General features: G+C 40.7%; 1 protein-coding gene across 2 annotated transcripts in view; it reads left to right on the top strand.

Annotated features, from left to right (window-relative positions):
- The first annotated feature begins 2070 nt into the window (after positions 1–2070).
- Positions 2071–17403, top strand: part of NKAIN2 (sodium/potassium transporting ATPase interacting 2) — a 1181035-nt gene continuing 1165702 nt past the window's right edge. For both annotated transcript variants that reach the window (NR_198871.1, NM_001434919.1), the window contains exon 1: positions 2071–2506. Coding sequence is in view for 1 of the 2 variants with exons in the window: in NM_001434919.1 (NP_001421848.1) it covers positions 2453–2506 (54 nt within the window). In the remaining variant the exon portion in view is untranslated. The remainder of the gene's footprint in view (positions 2507–17403) is intronic.

The following is a 17403-nucleotide window of genomic DNA, read 5'->3' as shown; positions in this document are numbered from 1 at the left end:
CAAGGGATTCTCAAGAGTCTTCTCCAACACCACAGTTCAAAAGCATTAATTCTTCGGTGCTCAGCTTTCTTCACAGTCCAACTCTCACATCCATACATGACCACTGGAAAAAGCACAGCCTTGACTAGACAGACCTTTGTTGGCAAAGTAATGTCTCTGCTTTTCAAGCATTAGTGAGTATTAATTTACAGTTTTCTTTTTGCTTGGCAATACCTACCTACAAAATACCTACATTCCCAGCCTCTACTGGTCATCTAAACTGTGTATAAAGACAGAGTAACAGCTGAAAGAAACATTTTCCACCAAATACCTCTGGTTTCAGTTTCACCAAGTGTTGTGCTTGCTAGGCCCTTCCATGGGAAAGGGCACATATTGGGCTCTGATAATTTAATTAAACGTTGAAAGACACATTGCAGAGAAAAGTTTATTTATAAGTAGGGTAATTAAAAGTAGGCGTTTCAGTATAGTAACAAAATACTCATGCTCTATAAATATAAAAAATCAAATATCTTTTTGGCTGTCTCTAACTGACAATCAGTTCCAGGCTTCTGGGACTAGGGTCCCTATGCCCTATTCAATTTCTTTTTATTTCGTCATTCTGATATGTCATATTTCTTCAAAGGAAATAATCATTTGGGATCCGTATTTGTGGTTCCCAGCATAAAATTATCCTACACAATACTATTTTATCAGTAGGGCCAAATTTCATTTGCTAGGGAAAGCTCTTTGCTTTATATGCTTTCAACAGTCTTACTCTCAGGGGATGTGGGAAGTCACGTGCTATTTAAATTTTTTAAACCATTCTCTTTCCTTCATCCCAACGACTCAGTACCTCAGCGGATCTCTACACCACACCTTCATTTCCTGGGAAAGGTAGGAATGCTTTAACAAGTATCTCAGGACTATTAAAAAAAAACAAACTACCCTTGGATCCGGACACCCAAGCCCCTGGGGACGCCACCTGGACCAGCCAGCTTCGCTGTTCTTCAGCTCTCCACCCGCAGGTGGCAGCAGCGGGCTCCGAAGCGGGTCTCTCCGCAGGTTAAAGAAGCAGAGGCACAGCTTTGGGCCGGCGTTCCAGACCCGGGACTGGCGCATCCACCTCCGGGAATCCACATCCAGTCCGGACGGCCCCTGAGGCTAAAATACTTGAGTGCGGAAACTGTCTCAGATCCTCTCATTTCTCGAGTGAAAACAAACGTCTGAAGCAGCTACGGGAACTCACTGCGTCCCTAAGCGCCCCCCACCCCCAACCCACCCCAGTTCCCAGTTTTCCCACAACTCCAGAAGCAACCCGGTGCCTTTTCCGGCGCAGGGTCTGTTCCGTAACTCTCCACGCTCCGGCCCCTGCAGATCCTTGGGAGCCGGGAGCCGGGTGCCGGGCGCAGCTAGTAGCGCGTCGGCAACCGCGGCGTCCCTTCTCCTCCGAGCCTTCTGCCACGCGGGCTCTCCGGACGGCCGGGATGCCAGGGTGCACTATTTCATCACTCGTCCTCCGTCCCTAACCTTCCTCTTCGTCCCCTTTCCTCAAACACAGACACACGCACACGAGCGGCTGACTCGCGCGCAGTGCTCCGGGCTCGGTTGCGGGAGCAGGACCGACACCAGCCCAGCAAGCTCCGGACAGGCCACTCGGACTCTCCGCCCCGCGGACCCCAGCGTCCCCATTGCCGCGGCCGCCAACAGTCCCCTCGACGGTAGCCCCGGCCGGACTGCAAGAAGTCGACGTTCTGCGAGGGGGCGGCGGGGCGCAGGTTGAAGGATTTGTTGTAGGAGGATTAACACATCTGGGCGAAGGGAGGGGCAGCGCCGCTGCAGGACGCGGCGCGGACCCCGCATCACGGCGCGCTGCAGCCGCCGCCGCCCGGGACCGCGAAGCCCGGACGCCCCCGCCCGGCCCGCGCTCCGCCCCCCGCCCGCCGGGCCCCGCAGCGCGGGGCGCGGAGGAGCCGCGGGCGGCGCAGGGAGGTGGGCAGCGCCCCGCACGCGCTTCTGCCGCCCCCGGAGCCGGCGCGCGGAGAGCGCGGGGCGAGCGCGCGTCGGGCGGCGGCCGCGCTGGGGGGGGGGGCGCGGGGCGAGCCGGCGCGGGGAGCGGCGGGGGCGAAACTTCGCGGCCAGATGCCCGAGGGCGCGGCGGCGCTGCGAGGCTGCCGCTGCTGCCCCTGCGGGCCCCGGGCGCGTCTCCGCGGGCGGCGCTGCCCGCGGCGCGGCGTGTGCACCGAGCGAGTGAAGGTATGTGTGGCGGGCGCGGCTGGAGCTGCCGCCGCCACCGCCGCCGCCGCGCCAGCAGGTCCTAATGCCTGTCACTTCCCAGGACGCTGGCAGCAGCAGCCCGGAGCCCCCGAGCCCTCGGCAGGTTTGCCCGTCCTTCCCCGCGATCTGATTGGATAAAGTGGGGGCTCGACGGTGGCCGACGTGGGACAGTCTGGCTGTGGCAGGGGTCTCGGAAACCATGGGTTATTGCAGTGGCAGGTGCACGCTTATCTTTATCTGTGGCATGCAACTGGTAAGTGACACTTGGGTCCTCTTATTCTGTAACGTGCCATTGAGATAGTGGGCAGGGGAGTGCAGTAAAAGGTCTGCCGTTGATTAGAATAGAAGAAAAAAGAAAAGGTGACAGATATATTGCCTATGTTTAAAATGCTTTCAGGGGAATGCGCTACGGGGTACGAGAGAGGTGAAGCTTTCCGCCCCCACCTATGTCTTTTCTTCTGAAGACAGTTTGGCAGGTTCGGGTTAAACTTGTCTTTAATTTCTTTAAGCAAAGCAAGAGGTAGCTCTTGTTCTTTTATGCTTTGCGTTCCTATTAATGTTAACAACATGATAGTCACATGTAATTTACTATACAGGTGTTAAAACAGAAATATATATATATATTTTTTTACTTTTCTTCTCTAATTTTTGCAGTATCTTTGTTTCTTCATCGACGTGTATTGTTTTTCAAGAAATATATTGTGTAAAAAGTATAAGGCTCTAACAAACCATTTTGTAGTGCAGATGGTATCCTTACAGCAGTCTGATCTACAGGACACACCGAGTTTTCAAAGTATGTAGATTGAAGAGAAATACTTAGGTGAGCAACAGCATTGCTATGGACTGAACCAGTAGCCGTGAAATCACACTTATTATTGATACAAACAATTCTAAGAAAAAATGTTGTATCTTACATTGTGTATGTAATTGCTTCTGAAATAGATAGCGTTGTCTGATCCAGTGGGATGGAGAATTATATATACTTCTTGAGGAATGTTGTACAGTTGCAAAGAGGCAAGGAGCCAATAAAGGAAAACGTCATGTCTCTGAATTTAAATTCCTTAAGGGCAATAGAAGGAGGAGTTGAGGATAGTTTAGAGGTGAAAAATAAACCACTTTTACCAGTTAATTTGAGGTAGGAGGTACTTGCTTACTCCTGTTACCAACAGCTTTCCTTGGAAAGTATAAATTAATCTGAAATAGCCATTCACATTTCCAACAATTGTTTCATAAAAGCTAAAAGGACTACAAGACTGGAGATTTCTGAGAGCCCACTCAATAATCAAAAGAGTAAGGATTTGCTATTGAAACTGATGTGTTCTTCATTGTTTATCAGTTGTCATGAAGCTCATGAGTGGTGGTGGTTGTTTTCTTTAATATTAGCTGAAGAAGTGTTTGTATATTATCTCAAGGATGTTTTTATTCCCCAGGAAAGTTATCTTGATGATGTATATTTTGCTCTGTGAATTACTTATGCACTGGGTTGTAAGAAGAAGAAGATGGAACTATAATTTTAAGAATGTTACATTTTCTTAGTTACTTGTAAAACAGTTTATTTTTCTGTACCACATGTTCAATTAAGTTATGCATTAAAGGTTTTACTGTTAATGATAAAGCTGATCAGAACAACTAGAGAGCTTACTTTGGTAAACTACCAGTAAGGCCAAGTATGCCAAACTGTATAAACATTTTCAAAACATTCTTAAGTTCATATATGATTCAGAAAAGAATACATTTGCTGATTCACTGTGTAAAAGCATATGAAGCTGTGAGAATGAGTGGGTGGGTAAGAGCGTTTTTATGCTCTTTTCAATTTTGAATTCTAAAAATGTGGTTTAGCAACATTTAGGCTTTATTATGGTAAATGTAGGCATTCGATCTATATGGCACTTTGTGTGATGAATACAAACTTTTCCAGAACTTAAACAGTTTCAGAAAAACACAAATATACAAATGGGAAGCTAAATATACAAAGTAGCATAATATGGCTAAAGGGGTGTGTGTGTGTGTGTGTGTGTGTGTGTGTGTGTGTGCACCTGCAATTATTTATGTGCATGTGTATATGCAGTGGTGTATTGGAAAGTGCTACATCCCTTATGAAACAGAAATTCGGAATCAAAGCTAAGTTTTCTAACAATATAGAAGTAGCTGCGATATAAAAGTGTTTAAGCAGGTATACGTTTGAATCCTAAGAGGTATTTAAGCTCTATAAGAATCTTGTGATTTTTTTCCCATCCAGACTTTATGTGCCACCAGACTAATATAATTAGCAGCCATGTTAATGCAAATACAGAAGAGAAAAACAAAGGACGAAGAACATCCGGTTGGTTTGATAGGGTGAAATTATGACTCTTAAAGGACTCCAGAGATTCCTGTTAATTGTTGCCTCTTAGAAATATAGTATTTAATTTTAAATAAAATAATTCTTTTGCAAATAGTGGCAAAATACTGGGAGAACATGCACCTGGGGGCCAGCAGCATGTGCACACACACAGTAGGTGGGTGCTTATGTTTCCTTTGTTCTTGATAGATTTTTGAAAACTTTATGTATCTATGAGCTATTATGAGTAAAGTTTGTTTTATATATAGCCAGATTTCCAGAATGTAACATTGTTTGACACAGCAGTTCACCAAGTTTTGTTTACACCTGAAGTGTTTAGTGTCTGTTGTAGTAACATTTGGGCTTTTTTGTAGCTCTGCAGAAAATTTTAGACTTATTAAAATTAATTGAAGCCCAAAATTGTTTCAGATAGAAACTTGATTAAGTTTCTTAGTTAAGTAACTATTAACTTTCTAGAAACATTTGACTCCCATTCTGTAAGTAGAGTGTATTTTAACTAGACTTTAAGGAATATGTATGTCTACATAAACTTGCAACTCAACTTAATGGGAGATGAGAACCTCATTTATCAGTATGTTATCAGAGTGTATACACAGTGTTCTGATCCTTTAACAAGTGAAGGACAGAGACAAAGGGTGCAGAGAAATTTACCTGTCAGGATTCAGTATCTTTGTTTTTAATTATGCTAAATGTGCATTTAATTTTATATTTGGCAGACAAGTTTGGATAAACATATCTTCTTTGAAAAATCAGGAAATCAGTTCATAAGACAAGAAATTAGAATCTCACGCTATAGAAATTTAGTACAAAACTTCCATTTTACGAAAAACGTATCTGTATATATCATTCATTAAAATCTTTGAGCTGTATGATTACTCCAGCTTCAGATTTTAGGGTGATTCTTATGAAAAGGGGGTGTGAACGCTGGAAACAGATTTGCTGCATTTGCAGAATCCAGAGTCTAAGCTCATAATCTGAAGAAGGTAAATTTTTTTTTTATCATTTCTGGCCTTAATGCTCAGAAACTGAAGATGTTAGATAGTTACAAAAAGCATCAGTGCTTTTGCAGGATGGTTATGGTTGTACAGGACAAGAACAATCTAACTTCTTCTTTACAGCTTTCAGCAGTTTGTGAAAGAGTTTCTGCTGTTTTTCTTCAGTGTTTGGTTGAATCAAAAAGTACTTTATGCAAATGTTGAAAAAACACTCAGATATCTCAGATATTTCTCAGTGAAAAATCAGCTCTAATCTGGAGGAGCATAGTTTATTTTAGTTTGAAAAGACAGCTTTGCTTTCAAGTAAGGAAATTCTAGACCGCCCACATTTTTGTACCTCAGACTCCTATATGATGCAAAGCCTATGTGTCATAAACTTCTGAAAGAAAGTACAAATTTACACTGAACAGATTAACACTTGAAAATGCCATTCTTGCCATTTGCTCTATGAAGTACTGCTAACTTGGAACAGGTGCAACTAACAATTAGATTAGTACACGTGTGTGTAGCTGCGTGGAGAAGCAGGTTTGAAACAATTAAGAATGATCATTTGCTTTCTACTGCATAGTTGCTAAGCTTTTCGGAGTTACACATTTATGGAGAAGGCCTTGAGTGCTTAGATGGACTAAATATAAACAATTTTATCATAATTATGGAGTACTTCAGTGGCGTCAATCGTGATTTTATGCAGTGTTTATAGTTACAAGTTCTTTAGTTACTTAAAACAAAATAAAGCATTGACATGAAGTGACTTGAAAAGTGCAGGTAGAATCTTCTGATTTTCCTAGGTACATATGATAAATTTGAAAGTTCTCTGAAAGTGTAGAATGTTATCTGTCACAACTTTCTCTCTCTCCGGGAATTTAAAATTTTAGAGTTAAATGCCATTGGTAATAAAATCTTGAGGTCATTAACTGATCTGATTCATGGAGAAGACTAACAATATCCACATAACATTTCAGAAACTTATGATGGAAGAATACGTTGAGAGTTTGCTAGGTTGTAAAATAACAATAAATTTCTTTCTTTTAAATGTTTTCTGTGTTTACCCCCTGACATCATCATGTGTGTCTCTCTCTTTAATTCACTCTTCCATTGTTATTGAGCATCACTCTGCTCTAACATTGACTAGGAAAAAAAAAAAAAAAAGATGTAGAAACTTCTCCCAGTGCCCAGCTCTGTTTCTTGGTTCACAGACCAAGGGCAGCTTCTTTTCTCATACACCCAAAGTTGCATAGAACCGATCTCTGCAGAGCTGTTTTGCCTTCTTTCTCAAATAAAGGCTTGCATGGGAAGCATCCCGTGCACAGGATGCCAGAGTCATCTGGCTGGGGGCCCATATGTGGGCAATGGCCCAGATATGCAGATGGGCATTCCACCAGCTTTTTCCTCTGATGCTGCTTTGGTTTGGGGTCAGATCCTCTACTTGCCCAGTCAAGAATTTCAGAGTGGCAGCCAGGGGCTTCTTAAAACAGGAGGTCTGTATTTCTTGGTCTGTTTCTTTTCTGTGCATATGTGTACTTGACAGAAATAAAATCTGAGACATAAACACGTTTTAACACTTCTGTGTTTATACTAAAAATAGCAAATATTAAAATTGTGGTATCATTAAATACTTTTCTGTAAGTTGAACCTTGGTATTTGCAGGAAATTGGTCCCAGGACCCCGCCCCTCCATGGATCTTGCCTCTGACCCTCCAGTGCCTTGTGTGAAATGAGAGCCAGCTGTCCATTACCTGTGGGTTTCACTAAAATTTCAAGAATTTATGTCAGTTATTTAGTAGAATTTCAAGTAACTCAGTGTAATTTTTCCAAAAATAGATTTGAAATTACTGTTGCTAATAATTGCTTCCCTATTTCTGTGCCTTGTAACACACAAATATCAGAACCCAAACACACACAGAAGAATGACTTCAGTTCTGTTATTTCACCTATATAGTAAGCTCTTTCAATTTTGGTTCCCTTTTTCCCCTTAGAACTTGATTATTGTTTATTTTAAATATACTAAAATAGATAGGCCATCAAGATATGATGCATCTATGTTTTTTTCCACATAACAATTCTAGAAGCTCTGTATTTATGCCTACATCATTTCTATGGGGTAGAAATAGAAGTGTATGAAAACATTTGCTTGTACCAACTCTAGGAAATTGAAGGACATTTAAAAATGATGAAAGCATAAGATAAAAGTATATCCTTATATTTCTCCAGATTAGTGTGGGAAGTAAAATTTATAAACTTGTTTTCTCTTATTTTAATATCTCAGGTGTGTTTAGATTTGAAAGTCTTTACAATTTAAATGGCATATTTTCTTCATCTTCCTGAAATCAGTGTTTTCCTTTTTTTTTTTTTTTTGGTTAGTTTAAAATGGGTACTTTTGTCTGATAGAACTGGTTATAACATTTGATCTAACACAAGCTATAGGCTTTTTTTCCAACCTGGAATAGGAATGGAGTGACATCTAATGCTGCTGCTGCTGCTGCTGCTGCTAAGTCGCTTCAGTCATGTCTGACTCTGTCCGACCCCAGAGACAGCAGCCCACCAGGCTCCCCCGTCCCTGGGATTCTCCAGGCAAGAACACTGGAGTGGGTTGCCATTTCCTTCTCCAGTGCATGAAAGTGAAAAGTGAAATGGAAGTCACTCAGTCATGTCCAACTCTTCACGACCCCATGGACTGTAGCCCACCAGGCTCCTCAGTCCATGGGATTCTCCAGGCAAGAGTACTGGAGTGGGGTGCCATTGCCTTCATATCTAATGCATATATATATATGCCACACCGGGAAGCATTTGGGATCTTAGTTCCCCAATCAGGGTTTGAACCTATGCCCCCCTGCAGTGGAAGCACAGAGTCTTAACCACTGGACAACCAGGGAAGTCCCAAATGCTAATAGTTTTTGCCTTTTAAATGACTTTGGATCCTACATGCAAACTTTGAACCCCATAAAAACTCTTTTTTGAACAGTTTACAAGTAAACTAACTGTTATGTGCACTTTGAAAAAAACATTCTTTGTTATAATTTGTTATGCTTTCAAATTCCAGCTTTGTAAAACACTATAAAAATAATAAAAATGGTTACTATTTATTGGAAGCTCTTTCTGGCTAAATGCTAAACCTCTGAACTTCTAATGCTAAAAAAAAAGTGTGCTTTTTTTCATTGATTCCTTTCCATTAATTCTGTGTGGTAGGTAATAGATATTAATATCCCCTCTGTAAAGAAAAGCAAACAGGTTCTGAAAGTTCAGGCAACTTAAGTCACCCCCTTAGTAAGTGGTAGAGCTTGGATTCAAAGTCAAGTCTAACATGACTTTAAGCCTGATGAAGGTTGTGCCGCTGTATACATTACACAGACGCATCTACGTACACCAGGGTGCATGAAACCGTATCAGTAGCTTACATTTGTTTTACTAACAAAGGCCATATTATCCACCTACTGATTTCCTGTCAACATTGTAATCAATGTGAGACTCAGCAGGCTGGGAGAAGAGGCTTGAGGCCAGGTCCTTGTCCACACCTGGCTGGACCAGGTGGACTTGGGGTTTCACAACTTGCAACTGCCAGTGTGTGGACTAGAGAACCGGAGAGGGTGTCCCTGCAGAGTCAGTACACCTGATTGTCCCTCCGAGATTTTGAATGTGTCCTAACACTGCAAAACACACTTATAGTTCTACCCTAGAGAAATAACTTCTCATAGTAAGGCTGTATTTCTGTCGTTGTTCAAAAGTAGATTAAAAAGTGTTATAGCTGCTCTGCATTTCTGGCCACTGCGGATGTGGGCACTTTGATAGGTATGTTTAAAAACAATTCCATGGGGGACTACTTCCCTGGTGGTCCAGTGGCTAAGACTCCGAGCTCCCTATGCAGGGGGTCCAGGTTCAATCCCTGGTCAGGGAGCTAGACCTACATGCCACCACTAAGACCCAGTGCGGCCAAATAAATACGTCTAAAACAATTCCATGGGAAGAAGAAATGTATTCATTTTTCTCAAATTCCTGTTCTTTTTGAAACCAGTGCCAGATGAATGGTTAATGCAAGGTAATATTATTTGCCTGTTGTTTATATATATTTTAATGTGTCTCAAATCCTAAGTCCTTCTAGACCATTATTGGTGGGGCTATTCATTAAAATTATTTTTATTGGAAATAATAACTCCAAGTAATAGGTTATTTAAAATATGTACTGCATTGAATATCATAGAAAATTCTGGGACTTGAGTGTACCTCAAATTCACCTTCAGGGCTTTTCCCACGCGTCAGTAGGCCCACCCCAGTGTTTCTGATTCTTAAATTTGCTTTTCTGAAGACTCCAAGGTGACACTACAGGTCAGACTTTGAGAATTACTGGCCTAGAACTTAGGTCTTTACTTAATGGTGTTGCAGGAGTGCCTGAACCTGTTTTGAAAATTCTTCAACCCAACTAGATAATTAACTCATTTCTTCCTTTTTCCTGTTACAGACAGGAAAGAAAACTTTTCTTCAGGATCAAGTGTGATTGTTTCTGACTTCTAGCTTAGTCCTTTTCAGAAATTTAAATAAGGGGAAAGGAGGTTCTTTTCACAGCATTTGTGTCTTTGCAATGAAGAGAGGAAAAATCTGAAAGAGACTTAGTGCCTCTGGTCTGTACCCTCTATGCCTAGTAATGCTGGAGCGGAATTGGTCCATTCAACTGCTTCTCTTTGCCAATCTCGCCCCACGGTCTGAATTTCTGGAATAGCTTCTCACTGTGCTAAGCACAGGCCTGGGAGAGAGAGGACGGAATATGCTGGGAAAGCACTGGACTTAGTGAGAAGGCACATGTTTTCTATACCCTGTCTCGGGCGTCTGTACAGGACAAGTAAATAAGTGTGACTTTGCTCAAGCCATTTATATTCCTGGTGCTGTTTCCTCCTTTGAAAAGTGGGGCAAATAATTCCTGACCCATTTACCCTACAGAATGCTTAGGAGCATCTGAGAAAATGTGCTGAAAGTTTGCATGAAAGAGCTTCACACATGTGAGGCTTCATTGCTGTGTTACGTCTGATGCCTAGAAAATCTTTGTCGTTCTTCCTAGTTTAAACTTGAAGAGCTGTTCATCCAGTGAGACTGGGAATAGTTGTAGGGGTGCCTATGCATCATTTGACCAGTGGCCCTAGTTGCAAAAATTAGTTGTTGTTGTTTTTTTTTGTAGAAACTTTTTTTTTTTTTAACATCTGCTCATCATTTGTAGGAGGGAGTATATGGATAAGGATTACAATCGTAGAGGCAAATGACTTGAAATAGATAAACAATATACTTGTGTGTGTGATATACCTACTCTAAGTGTTCATTAAGAATTAAACCTAGATTTCAGAAGCCAGTCTGCATTCTGCTTGGTCAGGCAGCATTTTGAAAACTGCATTCTGTGGGTGCTAATCCTGCAAAATCAAATACTCCCTGAACATGAGCTGTGAGATTAAATACATCATGGGGCTCTAGAGTCATCATCCTCTCTCCTACATCCTAAGGCTCGTGATTCGTGCTAGTGTTTCTGCAGCTTCTAGAAGTCCAGGACTAAAGAAACCTGAGCTTAATTCCCGTCAAGTCTTTGAACACAAAGTGTTTGCAACAAACCAAGGAACCCTTTTTCTCATATCCTCTATTAATCTTGCATGGAACTAGTCTTCTCAGGAACATGTATCAGTGAATATTGCTCTAGGCTCATGATGCAATCTAAAAGTTAATAATATTAAAGTATTATCTAAACAATCCTTGATGGCTAAAAATTTGGTATGGAAACTCTTAACTTTGGAAGAAGGTATCTCCCAAAGAATAATACATAAAGATATTTAAGAGTAGCAAGTATTATTATTCCATAGTTAAAGTATGAATAAATGGAAGGGACCTTTGCTTTCAGCTGCTTGCCTTTTTTTTTTTTTTAATATGTTTTATTTGTTCTGCTTGAAGTTATATTTTGGTAACTAAAATCACAGCCCTTAACTTTGAAATTCAGTCAAATCCACCTGGTGTTGCTGCCAGGAGGATGCCAGGTGGGCAGTTTCAAGGATGTCTGGAGCTTGAGAATGCCTGGGAGAGCACCTCTGCAGAAGCACTTTCTTTTAGAAGCCATGGCTGAGGAGGAGTATCCTACAGCTAAAACCATATCCTACAGCTAAAACCACACTCCCTCTTCCAGCATCATGCCCTAAATGTTTGCAGGCCGGGTGGTGAAGAGTCCTCATACTGACTTTTGTTTTCTGATCAGTGCATACACTCGAAAACAGTCATGCATTTAAAACCCCCCAACAATGCTGTATTCTTTGAAAACAAATGGGTCTTGGTTTGGAATGGAGGAATCAAATCTCTCCTGCTAACGGAAGTCTTTGTGTACCTCCGTAAAGTGCTAATTGGACAACAGAACAAGGAGGCATTTCAAATCCTTTAACTGACAGCTATGTGTCAAATGATGGCTGGTCAGGGTTGTATCTGCCATGTTCCATGGTAGGGAATTCATATGACCCTCTTCTAGCCATAGGAGATATACAAAACTGGTCTTCAGAGTATTTTTTTTTAAAGGACAATCTCTGATGCTACTGAGAAACAAAAGTGGGGAGGAGTTCTACAGGCCCCAGGGACAGAGAACATTCAAGCCTGATGGTGGGCTGCCTTCTCTGGTCCCAGCCTCTAGTCAAGGAATCTTCCTTCTGCCTTGGTTTAGTACCTCCTTTGTCACAGAGCTTGCAGTGGTGGGAGACAGCTTGCTCCTGGAAGTTATAACTCATCCCCAGGGACACGGTGATTCAGACCTAATTCTCTTAATCTGTAAAATGGGGATCAGAGATGGTGTATCCTTCAGCTACATATTTGCTCCACTTGATTAGTCTGAGGTACAGAGAGGAGATTAGGGTCTATACATGTGTTTAACTCTGGTTTCTGGGAGCCGTGAGGGAGCTGCATATTTGAAGGATTTAGAAGCTATTGTAGATTTGTTAATACACAGTTGGTATATAAAGAACTCTAACTTTTGGGTATTTTTAAAAAAATTATTTTTAGGGGGAGGAAAATTGCTTTACAATGCTGTGTTGCTTTCTGCCCTACAACAGTGTGAATCAGCCATAGATATATTATGTCCCTCCCTCTTGAACCTTGCTGCCACCTTGCACCCCTCTAGGTTGTCACAGAGCCCCAGTTTGAGCTCCCTGTCTCATACAGCAAATTTCTGCTGGCTCCCTGTTTTATGTATGGTGATGTATATGTTTCAGTGCTACTCTCTCAATTCATCCCACCTTCTCCTTCACTCTCTGTGTCCATGAGTTCTTTACGTCTCTGTCGCTACTCCTGCCCTACAAATAGGTTCGTCAGTACCGTTTTTCTAGATTCCATATATATGCATTAACGTATGATATTTGTTTTTCTCTTTGTGATTTACTTCTGTCTGTAAACAGGCTCTAGGTTCATCTTCCTCACTAGAACTGCCTCAAATTTGTTCCTTTTTATGGCCAAGAAATAGTCCATTGTATTTATATACACAACTTCTTTATCCATTCATCTGTCGATGGACTTATTGGTAGTTTCCGTGTCCTGGCTATTGTGAATAGCGCTGCAATGAACATTGGGGTACATATATCTTTTTGAATTATGGTTTTCTCAGAGTATATGCCTGGGTCTTTTTTTTTCCTTCTTTCTTTTTTTGATAAAGCTTGCTCACAAATTTGATGATACTACCTTTATAACTTGTGATATTCTAAAATATAGGAGCTGTATATAGCATTATAGTATTATGTATTCTTTACCCTTACCAACAGCAAGTAATTATGTTTCATTTTGTCCATCTTTCACAAAGTGTTGGTTCAGTTCAGTCATTTACTCATGTCCGACTCTTTGTGACCTCATGGACTGCAGCACACCAGACCTCCCTGTCCATCACCAATTCCTGGAGTTTACTCAGACTCATGTCCATTGAGTCGGTGATGCCATCCAACCATCTCATCCTCTGTCGTCCCCTTCTCCTCCTGCCTTCAATCTTTCCCAGCAACAGGGTCTTTTCAAATGAGTCAGTTCTTCACATCGAGTGGTCAAAGTATTGGAGTTTCAGCTTCAGCATCAGTCCTTCCAATGAACATTCAGGACTGATTTCCTTTAGAATGGACTGGTTGGATCTCCTTGCAGTCCAAGGGATTCTCAAGAGTCTTCTCCAACACCACAGTTCAAAAGCATCAATTTTTTGGTGCTCAGCTTTCTTTATAGTCCAACTCTCACATCCATACATGACTACTGGAAAAACCATAGCTTTGACTAAACAGACCTTTTTTGGCAAAGTAATGTCTCTGCTTTTTAATATGTTGTCTGAGTTGATCATAACTTTTCTTCCAATGAGCAAGCGTCTTTCAATTTCATGGCTACAGTCCCCATATGCAGTGATTTTGGAGCCCCCCAAAATAAAGTCTGTCACTGTCCTCACTGTTTCCCCATCTATTTGCCACGAAGTGACGGCACCAGATGCCATGATCTTAGTGTGATCATGATCACAAAATGTGGTTCCATTTTATTGAATCAAAAGGTGACAATTAAAATATGGTTGTTTAATAGCATTTTTGAACCTAAGTTTTGCTTCTCTTTTGGCCTGGTCTTGAAGGTTTTCCACTTTCTTCCATGGGGTGCGGAGGAGCTGGGGGCAGGGGAAGGGGAGAGTGTCTGGCTCTTGAAAGTCTCGGAGTTCAGAAGCATGCGATACTACTTATGATGATATATATTTTAAAGGACAGTCTGATAAAGTCTGTAAAGTTGACTGTGAATTCATTAATTAATTTTCTCCAGACCATATTTCTGTTTTTTTCTCTTCCTGGGAAGTTCCATAGGCTCTTAAGATCTATGGGACAGTGTTTTCCCAGATTACCGTTTTATGGGCTGTCTCAGAATAAGTTTGCTTTTGTTCAAAAAAGCTGCCTTTAAAATCAGGGAAGTGGCATAAGTTCAGTTTATGTTTAGTAAATGTTGATCTTGTTAACAGCAGTGTTTGGTGACCTTTAATTATGTGCCTCTTTTATTTTAATCCTTAGGGGAAACCTGTTGGTTTTCACTTTGTCTTCTTGAGAATGAGATAATGATGTCTCTGTTACTGCACCTACTTTGACTCTACGGTTTTCTTAAGAATCACTGTGACCTAAAATCTTAACTTTTCTCATAAATTGAGAGAAATAAATCCTAATGAACTTTTTTGGAGATTTGTATGGCAGTTTGATGCAGAGTTTACATACAAAATAGTTTTGTTGTTGTTTGTTGCTGTTAGGCCCATTTTTAATTTAATCTTTTCTTATGTGAATAAAAATGTTACATATTGAACTTTAAGGGCAATAGATGGATGAGAAATGTTAGCAAAGTCATAAACACAGTAATCTTTACCTAGATGGAATGTGAACTTTGGGGGTTGAAAAATAATTTGGCAACACTAAATACCTCCTTTTACAAAATATGTCTCTCTGAAAGTCTTTCTGATGTGTTTGAATGCAGCCCTTAGATGGACCATTACCAGTCATGTGCAGAGAGCCAAATGAGCTCAGAGCCCTGCCCTGGGTTGTTGCATGATGGAGAAGACCAAGTAAAACTCCAGGAATCAACCTACAGTTGATTCTTGACCTGCAACACTGTATTCCAGTTATGATCATTTAAAAATAATGAATGAATGAATGAATAATCGAAAGAAATTAAGGGATTATCAAATCAGCTTTATTAAGTAGGATTTGTGAAATGGCCACACATGAAGAGCATAAAGACATGTGCTGAATAAATTGTTTCTCTACCCTTTTCACAATTGGACATGATCTAACTGATAGCAATGTTAAGCTGTGCTTCTGTCATAAATTGATTAATATCTGATGCTGCTGCTGCTGCTAAGTCGCTTCAGTCGTGTCCGACTCTGTGCAATCCCATAGATGGCAGGCCACCAGGCTCCCCCATCCCTGGGATTCTTTAGGCAAGAGTACTGGAGCAGGTTGCCATTTCCTTTTCCAATGCATGAAAGTGAAAAGTGAAAGTGAAGTCACTCAGCTGTGTTTGACTCTTAACGACCCCATGGACTGCAGCCTACCAGGCTCCTCCACCCATGGGATTTTCCAGGCAAGAGTACTGGAGTGGGGTGCCATTGCCTTCTCCATGATTAATATCTAGTGGTTTTAATATCTAGATTATTTTAAGTTGCAATCTGATCCTTATCATTTATTAGTTTCCTAAGACATCCAACTTACTGAATATGATAATAGTTAAAATGTTTTAATGTTCTCAGTTCATTATGTGCTGTAAAGACCACATTTAAGCCAATGGTAAATCCGTTCATTGTTGGTAAAAAGTACATGTTGATGTAAACTGGGCCATTATAGATCATTTTTTGAAAATGAATTCATATAGTTTAAGTTCATATTGCCTAGTTTTACTTAATGCAACTTGAGACAATATTATTTAGATATTCTGAAGATTAGAAAAAGTACAGTTTCTGTGGGAAAAAACACAGTTAATTCTGTTTTTATATTTCACATCTGTGGAATAGTAGTTTTTAACATTTTGTGTATCATGAACACTTTTGAGAATCTGTTAAAACTATGAACTCTCTAACTAGAAAAATACCCAGGCACCTAAAGGAGATGCACAGATTTCTTAACTGAATTGATGAAGCATAGATGACAAACTCCTGATAAATTTTTGTTTCTTTTATTTATTTTCTTTTTTTGGTCAAGGGATAGCTACCATTTCATTAAGAGCTTCTACTTAGTAACGCTCTCTTTCTTTCTCTCTTTCTTTTGTTCCTTTCATCTTTCTTTTTTAATTCAAGTATTCGTTGTTGTTCAATTGCTAAATTGTGTCCAACTCTGCGACCCCATGGACTGCAGCACACCAGGCTTCTTTGTCCTTCACCATCTCTCTGAGTTTGCTCAGACTTACATCCATTGAGTCGATGCCATTCAAACATCTCATCTTCTGTTGCCCCTTTCTCCTCCTGCCCTCAATCTTTCTCAGCATCAGAGTCTTTTCCAATGAATCTGCTCTTTGCATCAAGTGGCCAAAGTGTTGGAGCGTTAGCTTCAGCATCAATCCTTCCAATGAATATTCAGGGTTGATTTCCTGAATATTAGGATTGATTGGTTTGATCTCCCTGCTGTTCAAGGGACTGTCATGAGTCTTTCCCAGCACCACAGTTTGAAAGCATCAGTTCTTTGGTGCTCAGCTTTCTTTATGGCCCAACTCTCACATCCATAATGACTACTGGAAAAACCATAGCTTTGACTATATGGACCTTTGTTGGCAAAGTAATGTCTTTGCTTTTTAGGTTTATCATAACTTTCCTTCCAAGGAGCAAGATTCTTTTAACTTCATGGCTGCAGTCACCATCTGCAGTGATTTTGGAGACTAAGAAAATAAAATCTGTCACTGTCTCCAGTTTTTCCCCTTTTTTTGCCATGAAGTGATGGGACTGGATGCCATGATCTTAGTTTTTAGAATGTTGACTTTAAAGCCAGCTTTTTCACTCTCCTCTTTGATCCCCATCAAAAGGTGCTTTAGTTCCTCTTCAAAAGTATAGTTGATTGCTTATAAGTAATATTAATTCAGATACTTTGAATTCAGGAACATTTGAAGACATATATGTATGTATGATATATACAACTATATATTGTTAAGATATATACACACATATGTAAGTACATATATATGTGTTTGTAATATAAGACAGAAACCGAGAGTGGATTTGGGTTTTAGAAAAAAAGTTGGACCTCTGTTAAAGATATTAAATGATATGATTTCTGAAACTAATGGTAGTGTAGATCCCTACAAAATAACACGGAATGATAACTGCTATAAGAGAAGTAAGAAT

The sequence above is a fragment of the Bos taurus genome, chromosome 9 (genome assembly GCF_002263795.3).
Source record: "Bos taurus isolate L1 Dominette 01449 registration number 42190680 breed Hereford chromosome 9, ARS-UCD2.0, whole genome shotgun sequence".
Classification (NCBI taxonomy): Eukaryota; Metazoa; Chordata; class Mammalia; order Artiodactyla; family Bovidae; genus Bos; species Bos taurus.
Note: the sequence above shows the minus strand (reverse complement) of the source record. Positions and strands in the feature narration are given on the sequence as shown.